This window comes from Ictidomys tridecemlineatus, chromosome 7 (genome assembly GCF_052094955.1).
Source record: "Ictidomys tridecemlineatus isolate mIctTri1 chromosome 7, mIctTri1.hap1, whole genome shotgun sequence".
Lineage (NCBI taxonomy): Eukaryota > Metazoa > Chordata > Mammalia > Rodentia > Sciuridae > Ictidomys > Ictidomys tridecemlineatus.
The window spans coordinates 108,086,654-108,109,107 of NC_135483.1; the positions used below are offsets into that span (position 1 = coordinate 108,086,654).

The 22,454-nt window shown below is 35.0% G+C and overlaps 1 protein-coding gene across 6 annotated transcripts in view; it reads right to left on the reverse strand.

Annotated features, from left to right (window-relative positions):
- Positions 1-22,454, reverse strand: part of Zranb3 (zinc finger RANBP2-type containing 3) — a 281,585-nt gene that overhangs the window by 50,471 nt on the left and 208,660 nt on the right. For all 6 annotated transcript variants that reach the window (XR_013424061.1, XR_013424060.1, XM_078017309.1 and 3 more), the window contains 6 exons: positions 19,192-19,283; positions 15,273-15,374; positions 13,803-13,945; positions 5,748-5,858; positions 4,324-4,714; positions 963-1,094 (listed from right to left, as the gene is read on the reverse strand). Coding sequence is in view for 4 of the 6 variants with exons in the window: in XM_078017309.1 (XP_077873435.1) it covers positions 963-1,094; positions 4,324-4,714; positions 5,748-5,858; positions 13,803-13,945; positions 15,273-15,374; positions 19,192-19,283 (971 nt within the window). In the remaining 2 variants the exon portion in view is untranslated. The remainder of the gene's footprint in view (positions 1-962; positions 1,095-4,323; positions 4,715-5,747; positions 5,859-13,802; positions 13,946-15,272; positions 15,375-19,191; positions 19,284-22,454) is intronic.

The window sequence follows — 22,454 nt, forward strand, 5'->3', positions numbered from 1 at the left end:
AAATAAAATAAGCCAGACCACAACTCAATTCTTCTACTAATCCCACAAATAAAATATTTATGAGACTCTGAAAAAATAATTAAGAACAGGTTATATTTTCTTTGGCTATTTCTTAATTCTCTTATAGGTTTTGAATTTGCTATTTGTACAGCTGAGAAATCAGATGACATTTTTTTCCCAATTGAAGTTCATGTACCCAGATAGAAAGGATGAAAAGAAAAGAAGGTTAAAACTAAAAACAAAAACAAAACCTGCCTGTGTGATATGATCCCATTTATATAAAAATCATACTTATGAAGAAATTGTGGAATCTAAAATATTAAAAGAAGGATTAAAAAGAGTTCATTTATGAACACTGGCAAAAGATCCAAATGGTTCTAAAAACCATAAATATAATTGGTTATTTTGTGGGACTGTGTGTTAAAAATTCATCCTGGTAGATAACAATACACCATCCCCTACACCGCCATTTTAAGCAACAGGTTGTACAAAGATGTACCTAGTATAATGGGTTTCATACTTAAACTAGCAGTATAATATCTTTCATGTTGAGCTGAGTTAGTCCTAGAGATAATTTATGAATTTTCTTCAATATTTTAGGACATTCTTAGTCATATGCAAACAAGCATCACTGCCCTAATTCACAAAACTTTCAGTTTTGGGGTCTGGTTCTCTTCAAGACTGTAAATAAATAAGTTGTATTCATGTTTTTCTAGATAGTGGTGACATGTCTTGGTCCTAAAATGAATTAAGAGGGAAGCTGCTTCTGTTGCATCTGTGACTGAAAACTTATATAGGCCTCAAGAAGAAGGGCAAGTGTCCAGTGATAAAAGGAAAAAAAAATGCATCTTGGATCCTAGAGCAGGGGTATAGACTTATCCACATAATCACCTACACCTATTTGCATATTTTCTTTTGGATTTCCTAGGATAGAGTCAAAGCTGCTTGTGAGCTCCACTGACCTCTTTGTGACAGACTGTGCAGAGAGTCTGTAGGTTGTTTAGGGTGCACTGTCCCCCTCCCTTGTACACTGGCTTGATATGATCCACCTGCCAGAAATGTCCTTCCTTCGGGTTTCTTATCATTTCATTTAGCTGCAATAAAACACAAGATCAGCAATTTTGAACATACACTGTAGGATCTGTTGGTTTTTGCATTGTGTAATCATGTTTATATAGCGGAATCATGGGGAAAAATACATTAGTGTAGTTTTTTATAGCTTTTATTGTGAGTTGACAAAAACTCTCTTGGTTAACAATTTGAAAGCAATAAAATGTGTTTCTGAAAAAGTTTTTTCCTCTTATCTAATCCATTTTGAAAACTTATAAGCAAGTATAAAACACCAAGACTCCTGACAGATTTGTCTTTTCTGTACCTTTTAGTTTATATATTCACTACACCAAAAGTGAGAACAGACTGGAAATTAAAAACTCCTTAATATTACTGACTCAAATAATCTTTAATAGTTCACCTAAATGCATTAGTTACTATATCAATGGCAGTTTCATATTAATAGCTTTCACCCTTTTATATTATTCACCAGAGAACTTCCATGGACTGGAATTAAATTTTTAGAACCTCTAAACTTGCATATTTGAAATAAACAAAGATGTCCCCTTAAAACAGTCACTCTGTAGGCCAGTCCATATATGAACACTTAATATTTAACCGGTGATGACCTACATTAAAAAATGGGATGTGTTTAACATTGTACTTGAGTTAGTAAAACCAACTTACACTATGGCAGTGCAGTTTTTAAACATCACCATGACAAGTACGACAATTGTTTTAATTTTCTTGGTCTTGGACAAGGTAGAAAGTATAATTAACTTCATGACTGCTGGTGATGGGAACACAAGATTATTTCTAAAGCACTCTGAAGAAAGCAAGTCAGATCCTCCAATGGCACAATGACCTGATCTATAGTGCTGACCTGTGAGGAACCCCAAGAGGCAGCATTTGGAACAGTAAACTTTGTCCAGATGACCTTTGTTTTACTTGCTTTACTTTCTCTTCTGTACAGAGCTTCCTAACTTCTGTTAGAAGATACATAATGATTTTTGTTTTCACTGGTATTCTTAGAAGCAACCACAAATGGCAGTCTTGCACATGAAGCAAATGTCATATTCTTTGGGAAAAAAAAATCTCCTTTGGTTTTGCCTTTTATAACCAATTCTTTCTGAGTAGCTTTTACTCTGACAGACTTGATAATTCAAAAGGGGCCTCTTAATTTTTTTCCTAGCAACTGGCAAATCACTTGGGGTTACTCTTCAATATCCAAAATTCACCTTTTGAAAAAAATCACTCCCTTTCTAACTGGTCTCCCCCAATCTGAGCACCTGTGCTCCTGATCTTTACAGCACTTTTGTTAAGATGTCTACCATATTAGTTCTGCCTTTCTAGACAGGTTGCTTTCAAATGGCCTTAGCGATTTCACTGGATATCTTCTGGAAGCTTCACATTGACACAGTGGACAGTAACTAGAGCTGGCTGATATCCCTGGAATGGGTACAATATGTGTCCCTCATTGGTTAGACTCAAGAACTCTGGATGTCATTAGGGAAATACTGTATTTCTCTAGCTCTCAAAGACACTAATTTATCTTTATAGAAATGATTATTAGTTCTATTATGATTTGGTAATATTAGGTAAATAAAATAAATAAATAATTTGTCTAGCTGTCAGGAATTCATCCAAAACTTTAGTAGGCAAACAGTGACTCAGGAGTATTCCTTTTAAATTAAGCACACTATAAAATTACACATTTTACTTTAGTCTGAAATTTAGAATTGTCAAGCAACAAGATCAGAAATCATACTGAGTTTTGAAAATCAAAATGAATATTGATGATAGTGTGCTACAAACAACATTTTGTCATAACTGCTTTATCAAAAATACTTTATTTCTTTGGTACTAGGGATTTAACCCAGGGACGCTTTACAAATGAACCACATTCCCAGCCCTTTTTATTTTGAGACAGGCTTTCACTTAGTGGCTGATGGCTTTGCTATTGCTGAGGCTGGCCTCAAAGTTGCAATAATTGTGTCTCAGTCTTTTGAGTAGCTGGGATTACAGGTGTGTGCCACTGCGCTTGGCTTAAAAGTACATTTCACAATGGAATGAATATACCTAAATGTATGTTACATATGTAAATGCATATATAATATGGCCTCCTCATTGTCGTTTTGTGTTATCCACTTGCCTCTTGTCATTCAATATTAACATTATGAAAATGTGGAACTCCTAGACCTTAGGTGCCTCTGTTTACAATGAATCACCTGTTAAGATCTTTTCCCAAAAGTAACTGAATTAGAATCTAATCAAGTCTCTAGATCTTATAAACAACATTCAGAAAATTAAGGGGATATAAGAGCATATGAAACACCTCCATGAGAACAGAGGGAGACAAATCCAGAATGTAGGAAATCTTACAGGCAAATGATCCAGTTTCTTTTTTGTTTTTGTTTTGCAATACTGGGGGTTGAATCCAGGGGTGCTCTACCACTGAGTTATATTCCAGGATCTTTTTATTTTTCATTTTGAGACAGGGCCTTGCTAAATTGCTGAGGCTGGCTTTCATTGTGGCAATCCTCCTGCCTTATTCTCTGGGGTCACTGGGATTATAGGCATATGTCACCATGCTCAGCGAATGATCAAGTTTCTTCAATATAGGAAAAAGGATGAGATGCTCTCATAGATTAAATGGAGCATAAAAGACATAACAACAACAACAACAACAAAAAAAAAAAAAAAACCAAAAACAAAACAATAGATGGGCCACATTTTGATCCTAATGTGAATAAAGCAACTATAGAAAGACATTTCTCAGGCAATCTAGGAAACCAAACATAAACTCTCTATAGTTAAGGAATTGTAATTGTGTCAGGTGTTGTAACTCATGTTGGGATTGTATTTAAAAAAAGAAGAGTGGGAAGGAGAGAGAAAAAGAGAGGGGAAAGAAAAAAGAGAGGGGGGAAGGAAAAAAGAGAAAGGGGGAAAGAAGAGAAAGGAAGGAAGGGAGGAAAGGAAAGAGGAAAGTCTGTACCTGTGAGATACACAATGAAAATAACAAACTGTTGTCTGGAATTTGCCTTAGAATATTTCAGAAAAAAAAAAAAAGTAGTAGTAGTAAGGTAAGAAAGGAATGGCAAATGTGGATAAAACCATTAAAGCTAGATGATGGGAACATAAGTTCATTATTCTTTCTACTTTTGTATATATACTTGAAAATGCCCATGTTAAAAAGTTAAAAAAAATAAAGTTAACGAGTCAATAGTCATCACTCAGTACAAAGATACTTTCTGTTAATTGATTACAATTTACCTGTTCCAATGGGAGCTTTGAGGTCCAGGTAGCATCCAGAAGATTCTTCCTGTGGCTTAAAGGTGCATCTCTCAGACATAAAAAGAGTTCTTGTGCATTCACATTACATAGCTGACACACACCATGTTCAATTTCAAATACTTTGGCTCGCATATAACTGTTATCAGATCGAATCCAAAATTCTTCCTGACATTTCAGGGAGCAAAACCGTGAATCCCAAGCATTTGCTTTACACTCTTGCTTAGTTTGGAAAGTGGGATGCTGACAGTGAAGGCAAAGAGGATTTCCTTCATTATCCACAGCTTGCAAATAGCCTTTGGCTATACTGAGATCAGCTGGTGCTGTGGAGGGATTTGGAAGCGGGACACAGGATCCATCTTCAAGAAGGTTTCTATAATTGGACAAAACATTGAATAGGTAACCAACAAATGTATATACCAAAGTTATTGCTTCAAATAAAGGCTTTTAGTTTTTACATTGATAAGTAGTAATACAGGGTCCACACATTTTGTGATTCAGTGTGGAGATGAAATAGCTGTAGTCAGCTCTCTATATGCCATGCCAAGCAAAGAGGAGTGGTGTATTACAAAAATTGATTTGATATATGCTGCCTCTCTTGAGAATTTAGATGCTTCTATGTTAAACAACTGGACTTTGAAACAACTGGAGAAGTTGGAAAATGAGAAGTTAAGAAATGCTTCTTTAGGCTGGGAAAGAACAGGCTAATGAGAAACACCAACTAAAATTTAGTGGCTACCCCGATATCTAACTATGTTGGGTCACATACCTCATTAGGCCAAAGAGGTCATACTAACACTTGTCTAGTATCTGCTGGCTTACAAGATGTAGTGAATTTTTATAACCATAAAGTGATGGAGTGATGTAGCTGATAGTGCTGAGAGGAATTAGAACAAAAGGCTTGCTAAACATCATGTCTCCTATGGGAAAGCTTAGAGTTGATCAAATTAAAATTAGAAATGAAACATAATGGGACATATCTCAATTTATTAGAAACAAAGGAAAAGCACAGTACTCAATTGTGTTGCAGAGTCCTACACTGTGAAGTAACAATAATTGCTTTGCTTATTTTTCATGGTTGGTCATTGGAAGGTTAAAAAGATAAGCTTTTTAAGGTTGAAAGACATCAAGATTGAGGGGCAGAATCCAGTTTTGACCTCATGTCTCCTGGCATCTCCCATCCAGGTCTGAGACAGGCCACTTAGGCCAGTTGGTGTCAGAGTTCTTCCTTGTCTCTAATCCTAAGATAATGAATTCATTGCTTCACAGTGTTGTTAGAAAAACTAAAGAGCTACTAAAATGTGAAAGCTCTTTGTAACCTCTAAAGTGACCACACAAAGGTGAGGTATTATTACAAAAATTAATGTATAAATTTAAGGTACTATTCTTAGTACGTATGTCCTTACTTTGTGGAATAGACACACGGCCCAGACTTCTTTGTGATCAGACGGACATGGCCCCCATCATTCTTCATCTTGTCCATCGAGGCTATAGCAACATCTTCTTTGGTTATATATCTAGAACAATTACATGTTAAGTAGATTTCCCATCCCTCACATAAAGGTTTCTCTATTTCATGTTCATGATGCCCCTTACAAAAGCAGTAGGAGCAAAAGCAAGATATAATTCTATTTTTGTGTTAATACTAGAATTAGGAAATGTAGTGTTCACCCTTTACATTGACCATTATGTGGGAAAAACATCTCTCTTCCAGATTCATTTTCTCAAGAATCATTTTTCTAAGAAATTCAAGAGTCATTCACTACCTTTTGGATCAATTTTCAAAATTTATGGGCTGGGGATGTGGTTCAAGCGGTAGTTCGCTTGCCTGGCATGTGTGTGGCCCGGGTTCGGTCCTCAGTACCACATACAAACAAAGATGTTGTGTCCGCCGAAAACTAAAAAAATATATTAAAATTTTTTCTCTCTCTCTCATCTCTCTCTAAAAAAAAAAAAAAAAAAAAAAAGAAGTGGGTGTGAGGATAAGAAATGACCAAATACATGCATATCTGACAGCCTAAAGAAAACTGCTTGCCAGGCTGTGCAGAAACTTTCCAAGTGCATTTTTTTTACCTCCTTCTTGACCTTCTCTTCAAGGCTTCCCCAAATCTTACTTTATCAGTGTTTTGGGTAAAGTAATTTTTTTTTTTTGTGTGTGTGTGTGTGGTGCTGGGGATTAAACCCAGTGCATTCGAGGCAAGCACTCTACCAACTGAGCTACATTCCTAGCCCCGTGTTTTTTTTTTTTTTAAGTTAACCAAGTTTTACCACATTTCCTACAATCTCAAGGTTATTCCCATTAGTATTAGCTCATAAAAGGTTTATGGAAACTTTACTGAAACAAAGCCAGTAATGTGGGATTCAGAACTCAGTAGGACACAATGGTTTAGGGACTGAAAGTAAAGAGGAAAGTAATTCTAATTAAAGGTCATGGGGGAATTTAAGTAGGTGAAATACAATTACCCAATTAATTCCTCCTAATTAGCTTGGCCCAGTTTCTCTGTAGTTTGCACCTATTTTTTGTAGATTTCTAAAAAATTAAATTAAATATGAATTTCTTTATATTTGAGTAGATCTTCATTTGGCAGTTTAACAATAAAATTAAAGTTAAATCACAATGAAATTGTGCAGTTATAGGTAATATTTTAGAAATCTGTCTTTATTTTTTAAGGATGATTTAATGATAAACAGATTTCCCTTTTCCTATAAACTATTTTATTTATTTTTGATTAGGTGATACATGGGCATAGTTTCAAACTTAAAAGGCATACAGCAGTTTACATGGTAAACAGTGAGTTTTCCTTTCATTTCTATCCCAGAATTCACCCTGTTGTCAGTTTTTGGTAAGTATTTTGGAAACAGTTAATTTTTTTCTGTGTATATGTGTGTACCTTTTATTTATTTTTGCATTTATATTGACCTATAATCGTATACTATAAAATTTGCTCAATTTAAAGCTTACAATTTATTGCATTTTAATATATTCACAAGGTTGTGACACCATCATCACTGATTGTAGAACATTTTCATCCAGTTCCCCACTTCTGAAATTTATGTCTACGAGCACTCCCTCCCCATTACACTTTTTATTTTTTTTTATTGGTTGTTCACAACATTACAAAGCTCTTGACATATCATATTTCATACATTAGATTGAAGTGGGTTATGAACTCCCAATTTTTACCCCAAATGCAGATTGCAGAATCACGTCGGTTACACATCCACAATTTTACATAATGCCCTATTAGTAACTGTTGTATTCTGCTACCTTTCCTATCCCCTACTATCCCCCCTCCCCTTCCCTCACATCTTCTCTCTACCCCATCTACTGTAATTCATTTTTCTCCTTGTTTATTTATATGTAATTTTGTATAGCAATGAGGGTCTCCCTTCATATCCATGCAATTTCCCTTTTCTCTCCCTTTCCCTCCCATCTCATGTCTCTATTTAATGTTAATCTTTTCTTCCTGCTCTTCCTCCCTGCTCTGTTCATAGTTGCTCTCATTATATCAAAGAAGACATTTGGTATTTGTTTTTTAGGGATTGGCTAGCTTCACTAAGCATAATCTGCTCTAGTGCCATCCATTTCCCTGCAAATTCCATGATTTTGTCATTTTTAGTGATGTGTAATACTCCACAGTGTATAAATGCCACATTTTTTTTTATCCATTCATCTATTGAAGGGCATCTGGGTTGGTTCCACAGTCTAGCTATTGTGAATTGTGCTGCTATGAACATCCATGTGGCAGTATTCCTGTAGTATGCTCTTTTAAGGTCTTCAGGGAATAATCTGAGAAGGGCAATAGCTGGGTCAAATGGTGGTTTCATTTCCAGCTTTCCCAGGAATCTCCATACTGCTTTCCAAATTGGCCGCACCAATTTGCAGTCCCACCAGCAATGTACAAGTGTACCCTTTTCTACACTTTTTAGTTTTAGAAATCAATGATAGTATACTGTAGATACTAATCTTCACTTTGCTCTTTCTGCCTCAATCTACACCTCAGAGATCTTTATGTATCAGTACATACAGAGTTGCTCTATTCTTTTTTATTTTTTTTAGTTGTAGGTGGACACAATACCTTTATTTATTTTTATGTGGTGCTGAGGATGGAACCCAGTGTTTCATACATGTGAGGCAAGGGCTCCATCACTGAGCTGCAGCCCTAGCCCTGCTCTATTCTTTTTAATGGTTCCATGTTGGCCAATTATTTGGATAAACCATTATATCTAATGGGCTCTTAGTAATTTTCAGTTTTTGTTATCACAACAATGTGTGTATATGTATGTGTGTGTATGTTTTATACACACAAAGTATATGTAAAATAAGTCTCCACAATAGAATTCCTGGGTTAAAAGTGCTGTACCAGTGCTCATCTCCATCAGTAACAAAAGGAAGTTTTCTCACACTTTCACTAGTGCAACCATGTCACTTAAAAAATCTCTGCTAATAGTAATAGGTATCTCCTTATGACTTTAAATGTGTTTATCTTTTATAAGAGTACAGGTATCTTTCCACATGTTTGCATTTCCACTTGTGTGTGTTTCTTAAAGCATAAGAAGTTAAATCACAGTGAATTATTTGAGCTCTTTAACTTGACATTTTAGTTCCTATATTTCTTCAACATCCCCTCATTTTTTTTCTCAACTCTTTTATTCCCTTGACAAGAGTTCTTTGCTAAAGTTTTTCTGTGGATTTTAAATGTACTCAAAACCTTCCTAGCTTTGAGGGGCAATAGGATATTAAGCCTTGCCTCAAGTATTATTCAATGTTTAAAAGATTAGAAACCTAATTCAGTAACTTTATAAGATGCTGAGAAATCTGGCCAGAGATTTAGGAACCAGAAATAACCTCTTTCTTTTGTATAAAATGTTTAAGCTTTAAGCGTAAGTTTTTGGAAACCATAAGAAACAGATCAATAGACCCAAAAGAAGGAAGCCGACAATGTTTCAATCCCAGTTGCAAGTTGCCAATATTTAATTTTCCATAAATGTTTGCTAGGAAGTCCATGTAAATATTCCAACTTGTCATTTTTTGCAAATAGGGAAGAAAGAATGTCATCAATTAAATTAATTCCTGAATAAGGATGGGAGTGGAATATGGCAATCTTTTACAAGAAAATTGTGCACTGGAAAGTGGTCCACACTAATGGATAGAGTCCTGGGTTCTGGGTTGCTGACCTGTATTACAGATCACTTATAGGTAGAGGATAAATAGTTGGCATTCTAATAATAACTGCTCTCCTACTAAATCATACCTATCTCTGGAACAACAATGGCTGGTGGCTTTGGCTTCCATTCACATTTAAGAGTGAGTCATCCAGAAGCTACCTCAGCTTGGTTGAGGCCTGCAAATTAGTGGAATCATAGAAGAATAATCTTGGAGACCTAACCATAGCTTTTGGGGGAATTTTCAAACTCAGTACCTACCTCTTTTTTTTTTTTTTAAGCCACTTAATATTTTAAAAGAGATGAATCCTCCTCCTTGCTGCCTAGGAAGTAAAATGTGGTTGCTGGTATTCTTGAAGCTAAGTGAAGAAATGGGTCTAAGGGGTTTCATTTTTCTATTTATTTATTTATAAATGACAGCGGAATACATTACAATTCTTATTACACATATAGAGCATAATTTTTCATATCTCTGGTTATATACATAGTATGGTTTCATTTTTCAATACAATGCTTCTCTCCTTATCTCCAAGTCTGGAGGCTCTCTAGTTTGGTTTCTCTAGAAAGTAATGAGAGAGATAAGAGATCCAGGGTCTAGTTGCTCCTCATACAGACTTTCTGTTGTTCAGCCCTATCTTTCATACCTGCTTTTTGAGATATATGATTATTCCAAAATACTGAGACTTACTGAGGTTCTGCTATAAGAATCAGAGTGCTCCTGATTGTACCTCCCCTCTGCAGGTGTATACATTTCATTGTGGGGGTAGCATTTTGTGGCTCTGCTAAGTTGGTTTCCCTTGAGGCCTCCCTCTTTGCATTTCTTTATTCAGACACCAAGGGCTCTAGATACATATCCTTAATAGCTCTCTTCATTCTTTTTCCTCCATTCCCATTGTTAATGCCTTAATAGAGAGCCTCATCAGGAGTCTTTTAATTTGGGGTGGCAGATAAAATTTTGTTGTTGTCATTACTAGCTACATCCTCAGAACTTTGCATTATTAAATTTTGAGATAGGGTCTTATTAAGTTGTCCAGGCTGGCCTCAAATTTTCAATCCTCCTGTCTCAGCCTACCCAGTTGTTAGAATTACAAATATGTGTGCTGCCTATGCCTGGCTTGTAAGAGAATTTTTATGATTTTATATTTAGGAAATTTTTTTTTATTGTTGGTCGTTCAAAACATTACACAGTTCTTAATACATCATCTTTCACAGTTTGATTCAAGTGGGTTATGAACTCCCAACTTTACCCCGTATACAGATTGCTGTATCACATCAGTTACCCTTCCATTGATTGACATATTGCTTTTCTAGTGTCTGATGTATTCTGCTGTCAGTCCTATAAGATTTCTATTCTCAGGCTATTCAATAAATTCATCTAGGTAATGGGATTTGGCAGATATAATTAAGGTTTCTAATCTGCTGATTTTTAAGACTGGGAGATTACTAGGTGGACTCAATATAATCACTGGAAGTCTTAAAAGCAGAAGATGAGGACAAATTCCAAGCAGAGAACAATGTGACACTCTGTTGATGGCCCTGATATGCAGAGGCTCATGTGCTAGGACCAGAGAGAGTCTTCTATGAGCTGATGGTGACAACCAGCTGACAGCCTGGATGGAACTGGAACTCAGTCCTACAAATACAGGGAACTGAGTTCTACCAACAATCTGAATAAGCTGGGAAATGGGTTCTTATCCAAGCCTAATAATTAAAGTCCATGTGGTCAATACCTTGATTTTAGCCTAAAATTCAGAGCAGAAAAATCAGCAAGAGTCAACTTGGACTTCTGACTTATTTTAGAACTGTGAGATAAAAAATATGTGTTTAAATTTTTTTTTGTTTGTAGATGGACACAATATCTTTATTTTATTTATTTATTTTTATGTGGTGCTGAGGATTGAACCCAATGCCTTACACATGCTAGGTAAGCATTCTACCACTGAGCCATAACCATAGCCTCAAGTTTGTGTTGTTTTAAGATGCTGAATTTGTGGTAATTTGTTATGGTAGTAATAGAAAATAAATGTTTCTTGTCTTCTAACTTCAAGTCTTGCCCTTTTTAATCTACTCTCCTAACTGCTGCCAGAGTGAGCTCTTACAGATACAAATCTAATGATTTCAGCTGATGCTTGCTACTACAAGATACAGCTTAAACATATCATCTATATTTAATTTCATAAATGCCATTTATAAAATGTGGTGGGTCTGAGCTTGGTTTATATTGATTTTATGAGTTCATATTTCCTTTTACATATGATCAGTCATCTCTCTCAGCTAGTATTTTAAGTGGTCATCTGATAAAGAAACAATATAGCACATTTAAAAATGGTTGGAGTGGGCTGTAAATTCAGTTATGAAGGGAATTACAATCATGTAAGAAAGAGAAGATAAATTACAAAAATGAGAAAAGTGGAGAGGATTGGAAGAAATATTGAAAAAAATAAAATAGGAATGTTTTTTGACAGTAAGTGTGCGTGTGTATATACTTTTGTAGGTTGGCATGTATGTACATATATGTACAATGCATACACATACATTTCATTTGTATTTGTTATATAAAGTATGGGAAAATTCAACTAGTACAGAAGAGTTTAGATACGAAGCCAAAACTGACAACTTATGGATAAACCCAATCATTCAGAAGGTTTTATTTGGCTTAGAAAGTATTTTATTTTTAAATCTGAACTTAAGTGATTTTAGATGAGTTATGCACTTTCCAATTTGCCATCATCTCAGCCCCAACCTCATCCTTTTCTAGTTTTAAACCTGACCTCATTCATTCATTCAGGTTCTTGTTTTGTTTTTAGTCATGAATTTGTAATTCTGGCATAAAACATAAAGTGACTCTCACCTTCACAAACTACCTAACTTTATGTCCTAAAGAAAGATTTCTCAACAGTAGCACTATAGGCATTCTAAGACAGAAAATTCTTTAGGGATATAGACCTATTTACAGAAGGATTTTCATGAGCATCTTGGAACTGTACCCACAAGATAATCCCTAGTTGCACTCTGTAGTCATGACAATTGAAAGTGTCTCCACACATTGCAACCCTGGTGGTGGTGGGGGGGACGGCAAAATTGCCTCTAGTTGAGAACCACTGTTCTAGAGAAACCTCTAGTGAGTTTCTAAGGTGTCCTTCCAGAGAATTTCCAGGTCAAAACCGGCAAGTAGATGTTTGTATTTCTATCATTATTTTAATACTTATTTTTATTCTTAACTTATCATAAGTATCATTCCTTGTTATGACATATAGATGTACCTGATGCCATGTACTGAAACAGTTGAAGACATTTTCACTGAATGGTGCTATCTTTATTTAAGCATCCACGCCCCATAACATTGATTTTTTTTTCACCTGTAAAGTGATGGAATGTAAGGATAGGAATATGTTACAGGTGTATAGAGACAGCAAGAAATGAAGGGCTTTCTCTGCTATTGCTACTGTTTGGTTTATTGTTCTGTAATCTCTTCCAAAGTGCAGAGAGCAGCTAACTACTTTTCCTGATAATCCTTGCTTCATGCTAAGAAAAGAATATAAAGAATTTGGATTTCAGATCACACCAAAAGATATTTGAGTGAGACAAAGATTATTGTGATGTCATGAAAGGAAAGTAGACGTACAAAGGATTAGAAAGGGTCCTGTAATGATAAAGGCAAATGATAACAAATGTGTGACAGCTAACCTTTTTATTTCAATTCCAATCATGGTAGTTAACCTTCCGTTACTTTGAAAGTGATGGTATTTCAAATAAAACCAGCTACCCTAATGCATGGCACCTGCAATTCATGCCACATGAGTGCAAGGCAAAAGAGATGGGGTCCAAGATCATGTTGATGTTCTAAGAGTGATTGTCTTCCTGTGGTTAATAGGCTTAGCAGGTCACAGGTTGCACTAACCTGTGACTCTGGCCTCTCGATTGATGAGTGGGACCCACGATGAGCTAGATCTGGACAATGTGATGTTGTTGTTTTTTTAAATATATTTTTTAGTTGTAAGTGAACACAATACCTTTATTTTATTTTTATGTAGTGCTGAGGGCTGAACCCAGTGCCTCACGCATACTAGGCAAGCACTCTACCACTGAGCCACAACCCCAGCCCCCAACCTGATCTTTTCCAGTGAATTTTAGCAAATTCATTAAATATCTAATTATGTTGCTGAATTTTATGTATAGACTTTTCTTAACTCATCAAGATATCATTAGTGATTACATAAGATGTCACAGACCTCTTATAGAAATAACTATGAAAAATAATACAATACAAAAGAAAAAAGGAAAAGAACTCATACCGTTTGGTACTATTTAGTTTGTTTTGTTGCTTTGTGATCTCTTCCAAAGCAAGGATGGGGCTGCAAAATAACTGCCCACTTTTTCTTATTATCCTTTGCTTCATGGAAGTTAGACTACTCCATTCTCGAACAAACCGCAAAATCTGGCAGAAAAATGAAATAATTTTAAAAGAGTTAGCAGCTTACTGGTCATCTTCCTTTCAGAATAAGGCTGTTAACAACACGAGAAAATTGATGTCTTGTTATATCCCTGAAACAGGCTTTTGAGTTCCACAATTTAAGACTTGGTTTAATACAGTTTTTATACCTTTATTGTAAACTATCTATGACTAGCACACCTGGTGTATATCATTAATATACACAGGTATCAACAATAATGATGTGCTCACTGAGAAGAATCTAGAAGCACATACTTTAGCAATAGCCAAGGCAAAATTGGTCTTATGGACAGTAGTCTTGCAGTGGTGGCAAGAAAATGATTCTATCTAAAAGATGCGATCATATAGCATCCGAGAATCATTTTGTATCTGATGATTGAGTTGCTATGGGGAAAAAAAAGTCATAAAATCTGGGACATTTTTATCAGCATTGCTCTTACTTATTAGTCAATCATACATAACTAGTTATTTTTTTGTAGGGGGAATTTGAGAGTCAGGATTATATATTATCAAGAAAATAGCTTGTTGCTTCCTTTCCCTTTATAACAGTTATAGCTGACCAGTGGGTAATGCTTCATTTCCATTCAAAGGGTTTAAAAAAAATCACTATTTCCCTGTTTAAAAAAATAGTAATAAATGTAGATTACATGCTGGGTCAGTCTTACAACATGATGACCATTAGCAGTGAAGGCAAAATCAGTCACAAACAAGCATAAGACCTCCCTGGCAGTTACCTGGCTTGGAGCATCAGGCTGGTGCTTCTGACAATGAATCAAGAGTTGCCTCATGTGGGGGCTGGGGTTGTGGCTCAGTGGTAGAGCACTTGCCTAGCACATGTGAGGCACTGGGTTTGATCCTCAGCACCACATTAAAAAAAATAAATAAATAAAACAAAAGTATCATGTTCACCTACAACTAAAAAATATTAAAAAAAGAGTTGCCCAATGTGTGATTATTCCTGCTCTCAAAATTTGTCATTGTTAGAACTTTAAAAGATAAAATGTGATTCTGACAGATACAAATAACACAGTTGCTAATCCTGTGAATGAGAAATTAAATGATGTGAGGATGATTCTATCTACAGAAACAGCAGCTCTAGGTGTGATCGCTCGCCAAGGAAACAGATTTCACATTTATTCTTAGCACAGGGCAATTAATAGACACTGCCTAGATTGATAAAAAATGCAACCAGCAATTTGATTCTGCAATAGGCCATGAAGCACTATTTTACTAAACTCAAAATGATTGCTAAAATTCCTAAAAATTTTGCATTTAAAACTAATATAACTATTTTATTTAAAACTGTTCTTACCAGTGAGCGATTCTGTTTCAGTTGAAAACTTGTTGGTAAGTCTTCCCAAAGGTCTAATTTTATATCCAAAGGAATGAAATTACAGTTCATCTGTTTTCCATCCTAATTATAGATTAGGAAGATATTATTAATCCATTTTTATCATAGATGCTAGAAAATAATTAATTATGATGTAGTATGTCTAAACTCCTAAAAGACTACTTGGTGGCACATTCAAGAATCTACTCCACATGGCTCCTTAGAAGGATGGAAAGGTGAGAGTGTGTGTCCACACTGCCCACACCTAGCTCAGGCCTGCTGCCTTCAGCTAGGGATGCTGTGCTTACTGCCCTGTCTTACTCTTCTCTTTTGCCTAATCTTGGAAATATATATCAAAACAATGCAATTTGTACATTGTCAGTTGATTCAGAACAATATCACTTCCTTGAAGTCAACAGTAGTGCAACACTTTTTAATTCACAAATAAACTTATTTACAATCATTGGAAAATATGTCTCATATTAAAGAAGGGTACTAAGAAATAATCTAAAAAGCCTTCCCCAGATGGGTTGATATATCTATCTATTGTTACAGGAATGAGAAAGTAGACAGAGAAATTCTAGAGAAATTATTAAAACATTTGTTTCCCTAAAGCAATGTTGCAATGTTGGTCCATGAGGACTGAGTCAATGGCACTACCCAGAGAATAAGTGGACCTGAATTCAGAGTCCAATAATCAGTTGCACAATATGCTGAAATTTTAAGGGTAAAAAGTAATCATGTACAGGGTATAGTCAATTGAACATAAATAGAAGTTATTTCTTTTTTAAAGGGGAAGAAGAGTGTCTTATACAAAAATCTATTATATCAATAACATTGAGGTCATATTCTAAGTCTCTTAATCAAAAAGAAATGTTATAGCTCCCACAATCACTTTGGGAAAAAACAAAATACTTATTTCTTAAAAATTTAGATACATAATTGCAATTTGTAAATCTAGACAGGTAATTTTAATATATAAGTCTAAATTCAGATATGTAGTATATAATTCTAAATCCTAGATTTGGGATTATAAATGAAATGAACACAATTGGCACAGAATGCTAAATATCTGTTACCAATCTGTCTTTAAGGGGATACTCTTAGGTACGGAACTAGGGTTTTAAGTCAAATTTCTACTGGTAGATGTTACTTTATTTTTTCTAAGGTAAAAAGGAAAGGTTTCATATCAAACAACTGTAGCTGTGAAAAGATGTGTTAGCATTTTATTTGCACAGTGTCTCATGTTTAGAAAATTATAGCAATTTAATAACTTTAAAAATATCTTTATTTATTTTTATATGATGCTGAGGATCAAACCCAGTGCCTCACATATGCAAGGCAAGTGCCCTACCACTAAGCTACAGCCCCAGCCCTAATGATACATTTTAAGGACATGTAAGTACCTAAAAGAGTCACAAAAATATATTTGAGATTACTGACAGAAATGCCAAGAAGGTGAAGTAGGCCAAGCTACATAAGCTAGATGGCAGAGTGAAACCATCACTGCAGTTTGGTTGATAGTAGGCACAGTCTAGCCTCTACTAGGAATTTTAATTACTCTCCCTGTCTCCACTCCAAAGAGAAAAAACCAGTGATCAGATTGTCCAGGAAGCTGAGCTTTCACTGTAATAGAATAAAATGTTTAAAGAATTTAAGGGCTTCTAAATTCCTGGTGTGCTCTGACTGGTTGGCTGCCTGTTGGCTTCTCTATCTTCAAGATCTTCTGGGAATCACATCTGTTCCTCTCACATGATGTTCTGAGAGGCATAGCTTAGAGCTCCTGATCACAAGGGATGAGGGTAGCTTAGAAACTTAAATATGTCTGAAAAGGAACAGAGGAGTCCTTGATACTCCCCTGCCAAGCTCACCACTTCTAGACGATCCACAGGGTGGGCCTGGGTCCATGCTTACATGAGGAACACTGACTACTACCTAGGTTGGTTCTTGGTGTCTCTGCCTATCTATCTATCTGACTATCTATCTGTATTTGGTTTAGTAGAAAAACTGTAACTGAAAGTTTGGTTAAACACCAACATAAGTTATCATTTAAAAAGCTTTTTTTTCAACAGAATGGACCATGGCTTAAAAAATTTACGAGTAGTATTACTTTTTAAAATATTTTTAAATTGTTGATAGACCTTTATTTAATTTATTTATTTATTGGAATAAAGATGTTTGTAATATGCTATTGGAGGCCATGTATGACTCAATATAAAATACTATATTAGAGAAGTTTATAATTCATTCTGTATTCTTCTTCATAGGCAATATGGTGTAGAAGTTATAAAAAATTTACTTTTTTTTTAGTTGTCAATAGATCTTTATTTCATTTATTTATATGTGGTGCTGAGAATTGAACCCAGTGCCTCATACATGCCAGGCAAGTGTGCTACTGCTGAGCCCCAGCCCCAGCCCATGAATATTATTTTAATTTACAAGGATTAGAAATTTAAAATTGTAGAACTAATAAAAGTATTTAAAAACTCTGTGAATTTTTCCTCAAATATGGACAAAAATTCCCATGTGGTCTCCAAGACCCTCTCAGGGGTCCACAAAGACACAAGTGTAGTTGTAATAAAAATAGGATATTATTTGCCTTTTAAACTCTCATTATATCTTTATCAGATGGTGAAGTTTCCCAGCAGCTACCAAGATATAGTACAACAAAACAAATACCATTATTTTTTATTGAGACTTTAGAGAGAACTGCCAACAATGAAAAAAGTACCTCTTTTCTCAATATTTTTCTGTTTTGGAAAATATAAATTATTTTTCATAAAACATGTTACTTATATAAATATATAAAAATATTTTAAAAAGTAATAATACTCATAACTTTTTAAAGCCATGGTCCATTCTGTTGAAAGAAAGCTTTTTAAATGATAACTTACGTTGGTGCTAACCAAACTTTAAGTTTTTCTGGGTTTACTGTCATTACTTTTAAATGGATTAATAAGTGAATATTTTTAAGCATCTTCATTTCAACTTTTCTTTTGGAGGCAATTAGGAAGACCCTATCGCAAAATGAGAAATAAAAAGGACTGGAGATATAGTTCAGTAGTAAAGCACCATGGGTTCAATGCCAAGTACCAAAATAAATAAAAAAAAGAATCTCCATTCAACTTCCAGAATGCAGTTACCTGCCAGCCTCCAGCTGCTTCACCTTTGGGATCCACTACAGTGTTAGAGCTAAGGCTGCCTCCCCTTTCTTTTCTAATTAGAGCATTATAATTACACCTAGTTGTTGGGTTCATTTTGACAAAATCATACATGCAAGGAATTTGATTTTCATTTTTATTTTGAATACAGTAAATATCAATGCAAACAAAAGCTCTTTGGAGTCCCTCAACAAACTTAAGGAGTACAAAGGAGTCAGAAACCAAAACGTTTGAGTGCCACTAATATAGGCTATGGCAGGAATCTGAACAATCATATACAAAAGTTTCCACCTTTATTTTGCATGGAGAAGTGAGTTAGGCTTCTGTAAAGAAGTAGTTGCTTTGGCTGCTTCAAATGATCTGTGCAGGAATAAACTTATTCAGAGTTCATGAGGATTGGACAATGGGCTAGGTTTTTGATAGGACTTAGCTCATTTTATCCTTGAAACAAATCCCCTCCAAAGTTTATAGATGAGGAAATTGAAGCACAGAGCAGTTAAGTGTCCAAGATGACAGTAAAAGATCTGAACTGAGACAGCCTTATCCTGAAGTAAATGCTCTTAGTGACTAATTTTGCCTTTGATTTGTCTTTATATTTAACACAGGAATTTGATAACTATCTTTAAGAAAAAAAAACTAGCTGCCTACCTTATTGTAAATAAAATTAAATATCTCCATTGAAAAATTAAAAAAGGAAGCCATTTTTATGTTTCAAGCTACAGATTCTGCATGATGCTTACCTTAGTATAGAGGTGAATCCGGTCAGTATTCTTACTTGCACAAAACATTAAGGTATCATATACTGGCAGAATGTCTGAACTCTTCAACTGCTCTAATAAAGACAATGAAAGAAAATCTTAAGGCTTGTCTGCCCTCTACCTAAAATAGCTTTAAAAAAAAAAACTTTACAGGGTAGAATGATGAAATAGCCTATATTAAAAATATCAACATATTTTACAAAGAATATGTTTGCAGGCTTGAAGTAAAACTCCCAAGGTAAGTCATCCAAACATCAGCATCTGTGGTAACTGTTTGCTTTTCATTTTTGCTAATGACTCAACAAGAAGCAGACTCAGAATTAGCTGAAAAGATAAAAGTTAGGCAGAAGGGACACTTTCTTGCCACCAGTAGTTGTTACCAGTCTTGAAGGAATTTTAAATCTATCCTTTTTGCTAGTGTATATTGAAGTTGAGACTGAATGGGCACTACTTTGATTACTGGTAGCAATACACTATATTGAGGGCCAGCTAAATACCAGATTTCCTATGGCCTGGTGCCTCATATTCACAAGAATAGATGAGTTATAAAAGTGTATTTTCTGATAATTATTTAATCTTTCCTCAGTCCCACTGTCCAATATTCTGCAGGAGAGATTATCAGATCAAGTCTAAATAATAATTATAGTTAATACTTATCAAGAACATACAATGTACCAGGCACTGTTCTAAGTACTGTGTCAGTACATCTCTCACAAATAAATAGTGCAAGGTAGATTGTGTGTATGTGTGTATGTGTATGTTTGTGTGTTTTGGTGGTACTGGGAATTGAACCCAAGAATACTCTACCACTGAGCTACATTCCCAACCCTTCTTGCTTTTCATTTTGAGACAGGGTTTTGTTAAGTTGCCCAGGCTTGCCTTGAACTTGTGGTCCTCTTGCCTCAACTTCCCGAGTTGCTGGGATTACAGGTGTGCACCACCACACCTGGCAATAGTGCATTTTAAATAGGAAGAAACCAGGGCATATTAACTTGCCCAAGGTTACATCACTAGTAAGAAGATGTAAACTCAGTAATCTCACTCTAGAGCTGGTACTCTTAACTCAGCCAGATTTCCTTAGTAACCTTTTAATTACTTTCCAGATCTGGAAGTGTATGATTTGTCTGCCATTCCACTTGGTAATGTCATGGCATTGGCCATTTCACAAATTTGGTTTATGGCTTATTCCTATACTTCATAAATTTAAAAATGTACTTTAATAACTCTGAAACTGATGTGTCTTATGAGTCTATAATAATAATATCTGCTTCTCACAATCATTGCTGGCCAGGTGGTAGTTGTGAAGTTGGTATCATTGCCTAAGCATGTATGAGCTTAGTTAGAACTATAATACTATTGTCACTTCAAAACTGCACATGAGGTGCATGCATTGTTATTACTATGTATATTGATTTTAATTGACTTCAAGATGTCTTCAAAAAATTTCACTATGATTTGGTATCAAAATGAAAAGTCATCATAGTTCAAAAAATTTGACTATAGAGCAGGAGAATGTAGGTTTGATATTTAAAAAGCAAATATGTATCGCTAGGGAAATAACCCCAATTTCTTACTTTCTGGCAAAAGAGTGACTGAATGCTTCATGGGATCTAAGAAAAAGAGATGCCTTCAAATAGAAGAAGCTGTCTTACATGTGGTTACTGAGATGTTCAAAAGGTTTGCCTCTTACAATGCCAAGCAAAGCAACTGGAGACATGAGATAATGCCACGTCCTCAAAGTAAACAAATGAACAAAAATGTCAAAATGAACAGGTGATGGTATGGCCAGGTCTAGACTATCACAAACATATTTTGTCATAGTTTAATTGGCAGAGTTTTTCTCGTTCTTAATGGTCCATAAAATAAGTAATGTGTCTTAATAATTAATGTGTCTTCAAACTTTGATAAACTATGCTCAAGGATCAGAAGTCATTCTTTGAGAAAAAGAATTATAAGAACCCCAAATCAGTTGATATTCATTCTTGGTAGCTGACAACTACATTAAAGGAATATATTTCTCTTTTCAGTGTTCTTATGAAAGGTAATTTTATGGTTCAAAATACAGATGATGTATTTCAGACCTCAGGAATTCCAGTTAGAACAAAACTATTGTTCCAGAGTATTACTCTGGTTCTAAAACAGCAAATATCAGAAGAATAAGCATTTTAACTTATTAACTAGTGTGCCTTTATTGTCTTCTTTTTGTTTCTAATTCACATTAGTGGGAAGATGTGAAGCCTATGACTTATGTGGAATTATCATCCCAGTGATCTGAAAAGTCAAAAACAAAACCAAACAAAACAGGGCTAGGCAAAGGGGAAAATGCTGGCATTGTCTAGAATGGATAAGGCCGATGTAAATTTCACTGTCTGAAATGAATTTCTAAGTCTGGTGATTTTTTTTTTTTTAAGTACTGTCAGTATAAGCTAAAACATGTCTCCATCAAGAGACCAATTTATAGCTAACAAGCCAATGTTTCCCTGTCAAAGATGAAGACTCTTGGCCCAGTTGATAACTGCCAGGTGATGATGCTACGCTATAGTCCACTAAGCTATATGCTGTCCTACATCCAGAGCTTCATCAGCACTTAAGGTTTTATTTGCAGCAGAAACAAGGAACCTGGACATAAAGAGTATATGCTACCCGAGTCTATACTGTCTATTTAAAGGCTGCTAAAATTAGACCTAAGCAGGATTCACTTCAATATATTCTTGGGAAGCCCTTGAGGAATTGAAGGAATTGAAGGAGCAAAGGAAGAAATTAGAGGATGATTTGAGCTCAGAAATTCCTTAATGATTCATTTTAAAGCTATGAATCTGATTCTAAATTATATCAGTGTTTAACAACCACAAAGAATAAAAATTTCAGCAGTCTCATCCCAACAATTTTGAGTTGGTTTTAATAGGAATATCAATCTGTAGGTTACTGTGGTCCCTAAATGAGTAACAAGAAAAACAACCCAAAAGTGCTCACGGATTTTTGCCAGCTGGTGCATAAAAGATAGTGATGTATGACTACAGGCTGGTATTTGCTAACTATCACAGTTATAAATAATAAATGGAATCAAGCAACAAATAAATACATCTGAAACACTAGATGGTTGGTTCCAAGTGTAGTTATGATTCATAGAGTTTTAAAAATTACATACCTTAAAAACAATTTCTCAAATAAAAAAAAATGCCAATTAAGTGTAGCCATTTAAAAGCCTCCATATATAAAGAATTAATGATTTATTAAGGAGTTCT